General features: G+C 47.8%; 1 protein-coding gene across 2 annotated transcripts; it reads left to right on the top strand.

Moving 5' to 3' along the window:
- The first annotated feature begins 559 nt into the window (after positions 1 to 559).
- Positions 560 to 11357, top strand: LOC102121655 (actin, alpha skeletal muscle). 2 transcript variants are annotated; one of them, XM_015434314.3, is made up of 4 exons: positions 560 to 717; positions 2966 to 3154; positions 5087 to 5268; positions 11081 to 11357. In XM_015434314.3, exons 1-4 carry the CDS (start codon positions 582 to 584, stop codon positions 11222 to 11224), a joined length of 651 nt encoding a protein of 216 aa, XP_015289800.3. In that variant the 5' UTR covers positions 560 to 581; the 3' UTR covers positions 11225 to 11357. The 2 variants fall into 2 exon arrangements, with proteins under 2 accessions (XP_015289800.3, XP_073868641.1); XM_074012540.1 differs by lacking the exons at positions 560 to 717; positions 2966 to 3154 and adding an exon at positions 4853 to 4943.
- The last annotated feature ends 3630 nt before the right edge of the window (positions 11358 to 14987 follow it).

Below are 14987 nucleotides of genomic sequence, written 5' to 3' on the forward strand. Positions count from 1 at the left end.
GAAACCCCGTCTCTACTAAAAATACAAAAAATTAGCCGGGCGTGGTGGCGGGCGCCTGTAGTCCCAGCTACTCGGGAGGCTGAGGCAGGAGAATGGCGTGAACCCGGGAGGCGGAGCTTGCAGTGAGCCGAGATCGCACCACTGCACTCCAGCCTGGGCGACAGAGCGAGACTCTGTCTCAGGGAAAAAAAAAAAAAAAAAAAAAAAAAAAAAGCTACTATTTGTGTACAGTACAAACACTGTACAAGTATTATTTATCAATTAAAACAATAAAAGGAAAAAAATCCTGGTATAATTTTTCCTCTTTTACCTTTTGGACCACTACTGTGAAACCTGCCTATGTGGTGTCATAAGAAAACTTGTGGGCTGCTGTCCAAAACAGCCAGTCCTTTTCTTCCTCCTTGGGCGCTTCCCTTTGGGGGAAGAAAGCTGGCTCCTGAGAATCTTTGTCTTCTCCTCCATTGGCTCCCCTCTGCCTTCTCTCCCTGCAGATACAACAATTATAAGGGATGTCATTGGCCCTTCATTATGATGCCAGCATGTTCTCTTGTCTAGGCTTGACTGTTGAATCTGGAGAAGGAATGACACACTTTGTGCCCATCGCTGATGGCTGCCCTTTGCATCTGTCAACCTTCCAGCTGGACATAGCGGGCCAGGACCTAACCTTGCACCTCCTGCAACTGTTGAAAGACAATGGGCAATTATTGTTGGGCACAGGTAGGAAACTGCTATTCTTGGCTGGGTAAACTAGTCTCTGGGGTGTAATAGCCTTCTTTGCTAGCTCATCCTATGGCCCTCAGTTTGTAAAGCTAAGACTTCATGACCATCATTGAAGTTCTAAAAAACAACCTTATCTATATTTAGGGACATTTAGTGGATTGATGATGATGATAAGGGCAATGATAATGATGATAATGATTATGGTGGTGGTGATGATGGTGATAGTGATGGTGATGGTGGTGATGCTAATGATGGTGATGGTGATGGTCATATGATGATTGATGGTGATAATGGTGATGGTGGTGATGGTGATGATGGTGATGGTCATATAGTGATTGGTGGTGATGGCGATGATGATGGTGGTGATGATGGTGATGATGACGGTGATGGTGACGATGACGGTGACAGTAATGGTAACAATGATTGTGATGATAGTGGTGGTAGTAATGATGGTGATGATAGTTATGATTGACAGTTGTTATGATGATGGTGAGCTAAGCTTTATAGAGAATTTATCCTGTGCAAAGCACTGGGCCAAGTAAACATTTTACATGCATTTTCTCATTGCTTCTCACTGTAACCCCATGAGAGGGAACAATTATTTCCATTACAAGAGGACAATGCAGCTGGGTGCAATGTCTCATGTCTATAATCCCAGCAATTTGGGAGGCTGGGGTGGGAGGACCACTTGAGTCTAGGAGTTTGCGATCAGCCTGGGCAACATGGCAAGACCCAGTCTCTACACAAAAATTAAAAAATTAGCAGGGTGTGGTGATAAGCAACCTGTAGTCCCAGCTACTTAGGAGGCTGAGGCAAGAGGACTACTTGAACCCGGAAGTTAGAGGTTATAGTGAGCTATGATGGCACTACTGCATGCCAGCCTGAGTAACAGAGTAAAGCAACATCCTGTTTCTTAAAAAAAAAAAAAAGGAAGAGGCTTAGGAAGGTTATTAGAAGATTTGCCCAACACTCCATAAATGATAAATGGCATAGCAGCTGGGATATGAACCCGAGGCTCCAGGCAAGGTGTCTGTCCCTCTCTACACCAGTTCCTGGACTGGATTCCCAGCCTGTATAACCTGCATGACACTCATCCCCAGTGAGCCTACAATCCTGCATCTCAGGGTCTTCCTTGCGGACCAAGAGGTCTGTGTCAAAAGTGATGCAAAGCATGGAACCCTAAAGAATAACAGCAGTTAGAGGGAAAGTGAGAAGGATTGCAGGGCAAAGTCATACCATGTTATTGACGCCTCACACTTGGTGAGCTCTTGGTGAGCATCGTTGCCTCTCGTCCTTCCAACAGTCCTGCGAGTGACCATTAATCCCATTCTTGCAGATAAGGAAAGGGAAGGTTTAAGAGGTTGATGAAGTTGCCTAAAGCCAGGCATTGGGTCAATGGCAGAGATGGGATTCGAAGCCAAATTTGCCTCACCAAAGCCCCAACTACATGAAGAAAGGAACAAATATTAGGAGAGTGCAGCATCCCAGGAGCTGAGGAAAGAGAAGGGAGTTATTAACAGCCTCAGCTGCTGAGGAAAAGAGGGCAGGAAAGAATCAAAGCGTGTCCTCAGGTTTTTGGACCTAGGAGTACAGAACAGACCCAGGCAAGAGCAGGTTAGGTGGAGCGAGTGAAGGTAGAAGGCAGACGTCAGGGGGCTGAAGAGCAAGTGACATTTCCAGGTGGGTGGTGCAGAGTTCCCCTGATCCAACTCAAAAGCAGTGATAGACAAAGCATAAAACCATAACACAAGAAGACGCAGCTGGGTTTAAAACCTGTCGTCCGCCATCCAAAAAGAGAAGGAATGTATGTAAGCTTCCAGATATTTCTGGGTGCGGACTTTGATCCACTGTGGGCAATTCTCCAGAGAAGAAGAGGGCAGCTGTGAGCAGGTGGCAGCTGGGGGATGGGGCACCAACAGCACCACTCATAGCAGTAGATAAGAAAGTTGGGTTTGGTTTTCCAGCTCCTCCCACCCTCTCCCAAACATACACCATATATAGAAGGGTCTCAACTTCTCAAAAGCTGAAATTTCCTAACCCCTTTCATCTTAGTTCAAGACATACCTATTCTACACTTCCACAAACTCAGGCTCAACACGCGGCACGAACAAGAGCACCTGGGGTGTGAGATGGAAATGGAAATGGCAGCTCCAGCGGTGCAGCCTCAACCTCACCAAAGGCGCTTCTGTGAACTCATCTCCTTTTCATGCCTTTTTCTGTTTGGCACTTTTCCTTTGTCCCACAGGGGATCGAGAGTACATCCGGGACATGAAGGAGAAATGCTGCTATGTGGCTTTGGACTTTGACAAGGAAAAGAAGAAAACCGATTCACCTTCCCACCATCAGAAATATCAGCTGCCTGACGGCCAAGAGATCACCGTTGGGCAGGAGAGCTTCTTCTGCCCCGAGGCGCTCTTCCAGACAAAACTCATAGGTGAATTGCTAAATGCAGTGTCATTTAGAAATTAGCCTGGACATGAGCAAGTGAGCACCCTGTAAGAAAGAAGGGGCCGGGCGTGGTGGCTCACGCCTGTAATCCCAGCACTTTGGGAAGCTGAGGTGGGTGGATCACCTGAGCTCAGGAGTTTGAGACAAGCCTGGTCAACATGGTGAAACCCCATCTCTACTGAAAATACAAAAATTAGCCAGGCAGGGTGGTACATTGCCTGTAGTCCCAGCTACTCTGGAGGCTGAGGCAGGGGAATCGCTTGAACCAGGGAGGTGGGGGTTGCAGTGAGCTGAGATCACACCACTGCACTCCAGCCTGGGTGACAGAGTGAGACTCCATCTGAAAAAAGAAAGAAAGAAAAGAAAGAAGGGAGGGAGGGAAGGTGGGAGGGAGGAAGGGAGGAAGGGAGGAAGGGAGGAAGGAAGGAAGGAAGGAAGGAAGGAAGGAAGGAAGGAAGGAAGGAAGGAAAGAAGGAAGGAACTAGGGCTGCCAGGAGGGAGTCTGGTTTGAGTAGCAAACAAGCACATTGTTTCAAAAGCTCCTCCGACTCCAGCTAACACTTACAGTCTGCCTGTCACTTCGCTGACAATCGCATGTGTTATATCCTTGAATCTACCCCCAAATCTGCCTCTATAAAATTATCCCAATTTACAGAGAAGGAAACTCACCGAAGAGGCCTTCTCTTTAATAATGTACTATTTATATTCTGCCTACTCACAAAATAATCTGAAATATAAAAATCAAGACAATTTAAGACAGACATGTAATCACCCTGGATTTGGAGGGAGCTTTTTACAAATGTGGCTGATCTAGAGACTTTGAGTGAGCATGCTGCTGCCTAAATGCTCCGGCCAGTACATTTGTCCTGGTGGAACGGCAAAAACGATGGAGGGTGAAATCCCTACTGATGGGAAAGATGGAATCTCCCGGGTCGACATGGAAAAGCACGTGTTCCCCAGAGTCCAATTCTTTGTTACCTTCATAAAGGACAAAGGGGAATTAAAGGTGGGGAAGTAACCATTTCCCCGGGATGAGGACCCAGTGAGTACCTGGCACTTAGAATCCCCTGTAAGTTAGTTGGTTTGTCTCTGTGTTCCCCTGTTAGACTGTGCAGGGGATGGCGTGGTCACGTGCCCCACCAATGTGACGTGGAGAAGCAATTGAGATTCTTCACCCACCGTGGGGAGGTTCTCCCCGGGGTCTGGCTGGGTCCCCATGAACGGGAGCACCACCCCAGAACGGTGAAGCTAGCAGGGCCTTCCTGCCGGGCCCCTCTTAAATGCCCCCTGAGATTAATCTTTTTTCATAGGTCCAAGGTTATTCGGCAGCTTTTCCTCCCAGGCAAGGGACATGAGGCATGGACGGCACCACCTAGCCCTCCCAGGGGCTCACAATATTGAACAAAAAATATCAGGTTGGTGCAAAAATAATCGATTACATTTGCACCAACCTAGTAATACAGGGCACACATCTCTTCAGGGCGGTTCCCATTATATTTGAGTTTATTCATGTGGCCAAATGATGAGCCAAGAAAGGAGGGATCAGTGTCATTTCTCAAAGGCTGCCAGAAGGAGGATGCTGCCTCGACAGGAATCTTTTTATACACTTGATACCAGAGCGTTACATATTAATAACTGTCAGTAACAGTTGAATAGAAATTCTCCTGGAGGAGAGCGGAGAATTGCTATGTATTTCCTCAACCAGGAGCAGCTGAGTCCTGTCGTCTGGCCGGGTGGCTCCCTGCATTCCCTGGTGGGAGTCCAGCTAAGCTAAGGTTTGCCGGCCACACTGGGAGCTAACTAAGGCTCAGGGAGGTTTCCAGCACCCAAGGCCTTCCGCTGGGAGGCAGGGGCCCAGGTGCACAGCTGCCGAGCCTCTGGCTTCCAACATTCTTTCTCCCTCTGCCTGTCCTGACAGGGAGAGACGCCCCTGGCATCCACACGATGGCCATCCAGAGCATCACTTCCTGCAGCGCCGACCTCCAGAACGTCCTCTTCGGCCACATGCTGCTGTCGGGAGGGACGGGCTCCTGCCCCGGCTTGAGATTCCGGATGCAGAGAGAAATATCTGAGCTGGTATCCCCTACAGTTCATGTGAAGGTGAGGCTTCCCCAACCCATCCCCTCTGGGAGCGCCTCCAATTCATTCCACAGATGTATCTGGAATGCCTCAGATATGCTGGGCATGGCTCCTGGCACCTGGGAAGTCCTTGGAGCTTTCACTCTAGTTGGCGGAGGTGGGGGAGGCAGGAAACGTCGTGAATAAACATGAAGGGGACATGAGTGGCATGTCAGGAAAATGCAGCAAAGGACGGGGTGGGAGGGAGTGCGGGCAGGGCCGGGGGTGCTGAATACAGGGTGGGCCAGAGTGGGCCTCCTTAAGAAGGGGACACTGGGTAAGCACTTGAGGTAAGGGTGAGCCATGTGGGTATCTGGGGAACAGCGTTCAGCCAGGGGGGATCAGCCCATGCAGCAGCTCAGAGGCTTGCTTCCTGGAGGAAGGGCAAGGAAGGGTTGGCCAGGGCCGAGTGAGCAAAGGCAATGGGAAAGTGAGGTCAGAGATGCCGCAGAAGGACATCCACTCCAAGAGGGGCTGGAAACCCCCTGGCGGGTTCAGCCGAGGAGAGACGTTGTCCAAGTAGGCTCTGGAGAACTGATCGGGCTCCTGTGCAGAGAGTAGACATCATAGGGACACAAGGTGTGGACAGTCAGGACATTAGGACTGTTGGGATGTCGGGACTATCAGGACATTGAGACTGTTGGAATATTGGGACTGCCAGGATTTGGGGACTGCTGAGACGTCAGGACTGTCAGGATGTCGGGACTGTTGGGATGTTGGGACTATTGGAATGTTGGGACTGTTGGGATGTTGGGACTGTTGGGATGTTGGGACTGTTGGAATGTCGGGACTGTTGGGATGTCGGGACTGTTGTGATGTCGGGACTGTTGTGATGTTGGGACTGTTGGGATGTTGGGACTGTTGGGATGTTGGGACTATTGGAATGTTGGGACTACTGGAATGTTGGGACTGTTGGGATGTTGGAATGTTGGGACTATTGGAATGTTGGGACTGTCGGGATGTTGGGAATGTTGGGATGCTGGGACTGTCAGGATGTTGGGAATGTTGGGATGTGGGACTGTCAGGATGTCGGGACTGCAGGGATGTGGGACATACCTGGCCTGGCTGGGGCAGGAGGGGCAAGGTCACTCAGTCACTTCCAGCTGGGCTCAGCAGCTGCCCCATGAATGCAGCCTCCTTTGGTTAAATGAAAGCACTCTTCCCCCGTGGGTGCCCCACCCAGGGTTGTCCCCAGTGGACACTTTCTCTGGCTTCCTTTGTGTCTGCGTCTGGCCTCACAGCCTCTGCTGTGGGGTCTCTGGGAGCTGTCACTGCAAGGCGTCCCTGTCGAGCTGGCCCTGAATCCTTCCCATCTCACCAGCTGGCCCTGGAGCTGGCTGCAAATCCCACTGGCCAACTGTAGGGAACTCTGTGATGGGGTCTCCTGCAGGTGCACAAGAGACTTTCACCAGAGCAATACCCCCACCCAACTTGTGCCTGTCATCAGGGTTCATGGCCACCCTTTGTATGCTCTGTGGGGGCGGGGCAGGGGCGGGATCTTCCAGACACCAGGGTGGGCAGGGGCGTGAGTGGCCATCTCAGCACTTCTTGTCCTCCCTAGACCTATCTTACTGCCTTTGTCCCCTCTGCTGCAGCCGCCAGCTTTGAAACAGGACACTGCAAGGTGACTTCCTCCAGAGTCTGCAGGCAGGAGGCATGGACTTACTCCCTTTTGCCCACAGCCCCCCAAACTTTTCTGGAGGATTCTATCACCCTATCACCCATTGCCCTCACCCCCAACCCTAGGGGCCTCAGGTCTGGTTGCAGGCAGATGCACTGAGAGGGAAGGGTCTGGCACGTGTCCTCAGAGCATCTTTGGCTGCCTCTGAGACTCTCCTTGTCCATCTGATGGTGTTCCCTGCACCCTTCCTGTCCTTGCTCTGTAGACCAGGGTGAGATTTGAAAGAGAATGCACAGCAGTGATGCCTGTCCCAGGTAGTCCCCATCCTTCCTCCATAGCAACAGAGAAGCATCAGGAATTACAAATGCATCAGCCAGGATTACACAAAAATATCTTCCCACTGCCTTGTCACTTCCCAAGTCTTCAGCCCTCTTCCTATAGGCCATAAACATTCATGGGATGCTGTAAAACTGTTATTGGTTTCCTTCCTCCCTAAGTCTGCAGCTCTCGTTAGACCATCTTATGTTATATCATAGGCATTTATATTCTGTTAAAACCATCACCCCTCCCACCTTCTCACTCCAAAGCCCTAGGCTCTCACTTCATAGCCTCCTTCTGGTCTCCCTCCTCTCAGCTTTCTGGACCACTCCAGGCTAGTGTGTAATTAACTTTGACTGAATCAGAACAGAAGGCTACTGCTTAGCCCAGCGTGGAAAACACATTAAAATTGAATGTCATACTTTTGTAACTTTCTTTTTTTCTCTTTCCTTTTTTTTTTGAAAATAAGACAAGGTCTCACTGTCACCCAGGCTGGAGTACAGTGGCATGGTCACGGCTCACTGCAGGCTCAGGTGACCTCCCACTCAGCCTCCCAAGTTGCTGGGACTACAGGCGTGTGCCTCCACGCCCGGCTCATTTTTTTGGTTCAGGTCTTGGACTCTGGGCTCAAGTGATCCACTTACCTCATCCTCCCACAGTGCTGTTATTGTAAGTGTGAGCCACCACGCCTGGCATACATTCATAGGTTTCTTGACCACGTTTGCAAAGGGGATCTTTGGGCCATCTCTGTCCTGCCAGCAGGTGGCTGGGCTGCATTTGGTCCAAGCCCTTTCATCTTTCTGAGTCCTCAAGGTGTCCTCCACAGCCTCCTCCCGCCCAAAACTCTCCATGAAGCTTGATGATGACATCGCCCATTTCCCATTACTTGGCTGTGATTTAGCTCTTCTCTGCCTAATTTCTCTCCTGTCTGAGCCATCTCTGAAAGAGGTACCATGGTAGCTTCTCCTGTAATCATCCATAAAGCTCCTCATATTGTTGCCTAAAGAAAATGCCCTCCCTGAAATGAGCTCATCATCCACCTTGAGAGAACAGCTAGTTTCCATGGGGCCAACTTTTCAAATTGTTTCTCCCAGCAACCTAAATCTGCTGTCATGAATGTTCTTGAGCTAAAACTCTGTCCAATATTTCCCCTCATTTCTTCAGAATGTTGTCATACCCTTAGATCCATTTCTAGATGTGGATTTTGGAGTCACAATCATGCACAATTCGAGGTTTTTTGAATGGATGACCCAATTGCCCACAGAAACACTGAGCCTCCCATCTGTCCCGGCGAGGGCTGAGCCAGCTCTGGACCACGTCCACGCCAGCACAAGGTCCTTTGTTCTCAAAACCCCTGGGCACCTGGGTAGATGGAGAAGAAATGTTTGTTGTTCTTTTCTCTGTTTTTTTTTTTTTTTTTTAAATTTTTTAAAACATATTTCTCGTAATTGTTCAATCCAATCCTTTGGCCATCTTCTGTTAGTGATTTGCTATCTTCTTCTTTTCTTTCCTTTTTATTTATTTATTTTTTTTTTTTGAGACAGAGTCTCACTCTGCCGCCCAGGCTGGAGTACAGTGGTGCAATCTCGGCTCACTGCAACCTCCGCCTCCCAGTTCAAGCGATTCTCCCTGCTTCAGCCTCCGGAGTTGCAAGGATTACAGGCGCCCACCACCACGCCCAGCTAATCTTTGTGTTTTTAGCAGAGATAGAGTTTCGCCATGTTGGCCAGGCTGGTCTAGAACCCCTGACCTCAGGTGATCCACCTGCCTCAGCCTCCCAAAGTGTTGGGATTATAGGCATGAGCCACTGATCAATTTACTTTCTTCTTAACACACACACCATCCCAGTCTCCATTTGGTTTAGATAAGACACAGATGAGGTCACCAACTGATCAAGGTGACATCCCCTCCGTGGAATCCGTGGAAGAGGCTCCCGGGTGCCTGGCATCAGCCCTTTCTCTGCCTGATGCCCTGATCCTAACCATGCTTTTTTTTTCCCCCCTCCTGACTCTTCCTTTTTATTTTTATTTTTTTAGCTATGATAAATCTTTTCTTAACCAATGCCAGCAAGTGGTTTCCAAGCCAAGAGTCATTCTGTGGTGCGGCAGAGCCAGGAGACACTGGGCAGCTGAGTCGGGGAACCCCTCTTCCCTCCCTCTCGTCTACGCCTCGGGTTTCCCAAATCTCCGTTCAGCGCTTCCTGACTGCAGATCCCCGCAGCGAGGCATTTGCTCCCTGTGTCTTAGAATCCTAAGCATGTCCTGTTATTATCTACCTAAGTGACTTAAGGAAAGTTAGTGAACATGTGAAATGACAAGTGTCTGACCTGGAGCAAGTGACCTTAACCTTCCTGAGCCCCAGGGGCCTCTGTTTAGTTATTATTAATTAATTAATTTATTTATTTATTTTGAGATGGAGTTTCACTCTTGTCACCTAGGCTGGAGTGCAATGGTGCCATCTCGGCTCACTGCAACCTCCACCTCCAGGCTCAAGCCATTCTCCTACCTCAGCCTCCCAAGTAGCTGGGACTACAAGCACGCACCACCATGCCTGGCTAATTTTTTGTATTTTTAGTAGAGACGGGGTTTCACCATGTTGGCCAGGATGGTCTCAAACTCCTGACCTCAGGTGATCTGCCCGCCTCAGCTTCCCAAAGTGCTGGGATTACAGGCGTGAACCACCATGCCTGGCCTTTATTTTCATTTTTTGAGACAGGTTCTCACTCTGTTGCCCAGGCTGGAGTACAGTGGCACAATCACAGTTCACTGTAGCCTTGACCTCTCAGGATCAAGCAATCCTCCAGCCTCAGCCTCTCAAGAAGCTGGGTCCACGGGTGCACACCACCATGCCTAGCCCCCTGCATCAGGCAGAGAAAGGGCCAACACCAGGCACCCGGGAGCCCACTGAAGGGCTGTCACCTGGATCAGTGGATCAGTGACAAATGGCTGTAGAGACCTTCACTTCCTCCCAGTCCAGAGGTGACCTGACTGGGTATAAGAAACATTACTCTCTCTCCTAAAACAGAAATGGAAAGAAATATACACTTTATAGGTGTTGCCATGAAAAGAGGAGCCTAGCAAGAGTGAGAGGAAGTCTTGAAAGCTCCCCATCGCAATCTAGAAGGAATTTCTCTAGGGGGTTCAATGACTGGTGATGGGTTGATTTTGCTTATCTGTATTTTCCAATTTTTTCTACAAAATACCTATGCCTTAGGCACCGTCATTCTATATGGACAAAATGTGTTACATGTTTTAAAATGCCAAGGGCACGAGTCCTCTGTGCTCTTATTCATTTTATCTAATAGTTTAAAGCTACAGGCCGGGCATGGTGGCTCACACCTGTAATCTCAGCATTTTGGGAGGCCGAGGCAGGAGGATCACTTGAGGCCATGAATTTGAGGCCAGCATGGGCAACATAGCAAGACCTCATCTCTACAAAAAAAAAAAATGAAAATATTAGCCAGGCATGGTACTGTGCACCTGTGGACCCAGCTACTTGGGAGGCTGAGGCTGGAAGATTGCTTGATCCTGGGAGGTCAAGGTTGCAGTGAACTGTGATTGTGCTACTGTACTCCAACCTGGGCAACAGAGCGAGACCCTGTCTCAAATAAAAATAAAAAATAAAGCTACAGGAAGTAGGCATGGACTGTTCGATATCTTTAATGGCAAATCGTAGATTGTATTTGCCAGGAGAGAGAGACGACTGTCCATGAAGTTCTCTCAGGGGCGGACGTTTTGTGTCCCCACTTTAGAGTAGCATTTTGATTTTGCTTTCTTCTCTTTTCTCCTGCCCTCTCCCTACCTCCCCTTCCCTCCTCTGCCCTCAACTCTCCTCTGCCTCCTTAACCCCATCCAGGTGGCCACCTGTCCGTATTCCGTCTATGGAGCTTGGGTAGGTGGCTCCATCTTGTGCTCACTCTCCACGTTCAAGGACATGTGGGTCACCAGCAAGGAGTACAAGGAGATGGGCTCTTCCATCGTCAGTAGAAAAAGCTTCTGATATATGGCTTTCAGGTGCCTTCGACACCAACTGCAGGATGAGCCTTGTTGTGGCTGAATTGATCAGAGCTCAGAACCAGCTCAAGGGCAAAGGCACTTCCTCCCCCAGACTTCAATAAAGAATGTCAATAAAGGATGGACTCTGTCTTTTTGTCTAGGCTGGGCTGGCAGCAGCACAGGACACTCACTAGGCAGTGTCACAGGACACCAGCTGCATGAATGCAGAGTAGTTGAGGTGAGGGAAATCCTGGCTCTTCCTGTGTTATCAGTCAGGATGGTGACACTGTGCTGCAGTAACAAGCATCCCCCAAATCTCAGTGCCATGAAACAAAAGTCAGTATCTCACTCATGCATGTCCACTGAAGGTCAACAGGGGCTGCCTCCTACATCATCCTCACTCAGAATCCAGTGACAGAGCAGAGCATCAGAGACATTGTCATTCATTGTGGATGAGCAGAAGAGTGTGCTGCTGGGTCTTACATTGGTAACTAAATCCATCAATTCAGAAAAATCACAGGGTACACAGTCATGATTAATTAACCACAACAAGTCACGTGGCCCTACCCAACCACAAGAGGCAGGAAGTGTCATCCTACCACAGGCCTGATGTACCCACATGAGCAGAACAGCATGGATGCTCTTGCCTCGTGAAGGCATGATTGGGGCAGTACCCATAGCACTCACCATGCAAGGGGCATTACATCCGCTGATGAACTTAATCCTCATGGCGTTGCTGTGAGGTTGGTTTCACTAAAGTTGATTTCATGAAGCAGAAACTGGTGCTAAGAGGTGAATTAACTAGATCAAGATTATTTAGGTAGTAACAGGCAGTTTAAATCAGCAAATAGCATCTAGTAAGAGCGTCAGGGGAGAACAGAGAGAACTAAGGAGAGGAAGAAACCAACCAAACAAATAGAAGACATATGTTTTCAGTGTAGAGGGGCCATGGAGGGCTGCACAGACCCAAGGAAGGGTCCTGAATGCAGACACTAGTGGAATTTCAGAATATCAAAAATAATGACATTTAGAGGCTTTGAGAAAAATAAACAAATGCAGGTTAACTTAAAGTAAGGTGACTGGAAAAAAACCCAGGTTACCCAGTTAAATTTTGAATTTCAGAAATGTAACAAATTTTTAGTATAAGCACGTCCCAAATGTTGTATATTATCTCTACTTGCTAAATCTGGTACCACCATCACAAGGGAAAGTGACTCCAGTTATTATTATCAGAGTTCTTGACTGTAAATTGTTGTAGAAGATAAGAGAAGAAAACCATCAAGTGAAGAGGAAGGATTATTTTGAACCTAACGTCTCATACCTTTTCCAATAGGTGGAAATGATAAAAAATAACGTGGGGACAGGCAAATACTCTGAAAATTTACCACCTATATGCTCTCTCTAAAAACAGAATCAAAGATTATCTACAAGATGGATAAACCAATAAACCAAGAAAAAGAAACAGTGGTGAGTTAAGAAAGTGGACCAAACTTAGAGTTAAATCTAAATAATTATTATTATAGATTTAAAAAAAATTAATAACAGTATGGAACAAAAATCTAAGATGATCTCAAAATGAGGGGTGAGGTGATAGAGGAGGGAATGAGGCAGAAAGTGAAATTGTGGAAAATATGTGTGTTACATGGGTGTTCATTAACTCTGGAGATTGATAGGAGAGATTAAATTTAGGCATGTATGTTTCTAATTTGAGAACAGCAGGAGACTGCACACACAGACCTAGTCCACATCTTCCAGGTTCATTTACTGTCCTCAGCATGTATTGTTGGCCTGTACAGTCCTCCCCCAACCCTCTACCTGGCCCAGGTGATTTGGGTAGGCGAAAGATACAATTCTGGCAGCTCTGGCTGTATTTAAAAGTAACATTTTAATCAATGGGTTGTAATTTCAGACGTCAAACATTGGGATTGTTTTCCTTCCGTTATCAGATAGTTCTAACTTTTTTCTGGCCTGAGAACAAGGATTTTTATTCCAATACATTTGGAAAAGTTGGTTGCTTGCCATTGTCTTTACATTGGCAACATGGTATGATGCAGCCAGCAAGCAGAGGCACCCATGGATCTGCAGGCTGAAAACCATGCAGACATGTAGCTTCTGGAGGTATAGTCTCACCCTGGGTGGGTATTGGTCCATTCTCACACTGCTATTAAGAACTTCCCTGAGACTGGGTAATTTATAACAGAAAGAGGTTTAATTGAATCATAGTTCCACATGTCTGGGGAGGCCTCAGGAAACTTATAATCATGACAGAAGGACAACTAGGCACCTTCTTCACAAGGTGGCAGGAGAGAGAGCATGTGAAGGCGGAATGGTCAAACACACACAGAATCATCAGATCTCATGAGAACTCTTTCACTATCATGAGAACAGCATGGGGGAAACCGCCCCCATGATCCAATCACCTCTTTCCCTTGACATTTTGGGGATTACAGGTACCTCCTTCAACACATGGGAATTACAATTCAAGATGAGATTTGGGTGGGGACACAGAGCCAATCTGTATCAGGGTGGCAGTAGTCAAATATGTAAATCAGGATTATTTTAAGGTAGTAGACCTCTAATGCTTTTATTACTGTCTTAGTCTGTTTGTGTGGCTATAAAGGAATACCTGAGACTGGGTAATTTATAAGGAAAAGAGGTTTATTTGGCTTACAGTTCTGCAGGCTGTACAAGAAGCATGACACCGGCATCTGCTGCTGGGGAGGGCCTCAGGAAGCTCCTACTCATGGAAGAAGGTGAAGGAGAGCCAGTGTGTGCCGAGATCCCATGGGGACAGAGGGGGCAATGTGCAGTGGAGGCGTCAGGCTCTTTTGAACAGCCAGCTCCAGCAGGAATTAATAGAGTGACAATTCAGTCATTACCACAAGGATGGCATCAAACCATTCATAAGGGATCCATCCCCAGGACGCAAATACCTCCCATCAGACCACAACTCCAACATCGGGGATCAGATTTCAACATGAGATATGACAAACATCCAAACTATAGCAATTACTTATAAGCGGGCATTGGAATTTAAATTAGAGGAGCCTAATCTAAAGAGTTAATATTCTGAGTTTTGTCCTACATGCATTGAACTTTAAGTAATTTTTTAAGAATAACTTAAGGAGGCCAGGCATGGTGGCTCATGCCTGTAATCCCAGCACTATGGGAGGCTAAGGCAGGAGGATTGCTTGAGCCCAGGAATTTGAGACTAGCCTGGGAAACACAGGGCCCATCTGTACAAAAAAAATTAAAATTAGCTGAGTGTGGTGGTGCACACCTATAATCCCAGCTACTCTGAAGGTTGAGGTGGGAAGATCACTTGAGCCCAGGAATTTGAGGTGGCTGTGAGCTATGATTGTGCTACTGCACTCCAGCCTGGGTGACAAAGTGAGACCCCATCTCTAAGGAATGTTTTTTTTGTTTTTAAAATAACTGTACTAGTCTGTTTTCACAGTGCTGTAAAGAACTACCTGAGACTTGGTAATTTATGAAGAAAAGAGGTTTAATTGACTCACAGTTCTGCAGGCTGTACAGGAAGCATGGCTGGAGGCCTCAGGAAGCTTTCAATCATGGCGGAAGGCAAAGGAGAAGCAAGTGCCTTCTTCACATGGCGGCAGGAAAGAGAATGAAAGGGGAGGTGCCACACACTTTTAAGCCATTAGGTATCATGAGAACTCACTCAGTATCATGAGAACAGCAAGGGGGAAATCCACCCCCATGATCTGATCACCTCCCACCAGGCCCCTCCTCTAACACTGGGGATT

This window comes from Macaca fascicularis, chromosome 14, assembly GCF_037993035.2.
Source record: "Macaca fascicularis isolate 582-1 chromosome 14, T2T-MFA8v1.1".
NCBI classification, from domain to species: Eukaryota; Metazoa; Chordata; class Mammalia; order Primates; family Cercopithecidae; genus Macaca; species Macaca fascicularis.

Bases quoted from the DNA above. Each gene is read 5' to 3' on its own strand.
- LOC102121655 (XM_015434314.3), top strand. From the start codon at position 582: ATGACACACTTTGTGCCCATCGCTGATGGCTGCCCTTTGCATCTGTCA. The intron at 718-2,965 runs GTAGGAAACTGC...TTTGTCCCACAG, and splicing joins GCAATTATTGTTGGGCACAG to GGGATCGAGAGTACATCCGG. The intron at 5,269-11,080 runs GTGAGGCTTCCC...AACCCCATCCAG, and splicing joins CCCCTACAGTTCATGTGAAG to GTGGCCACCTGTCCGTATTC.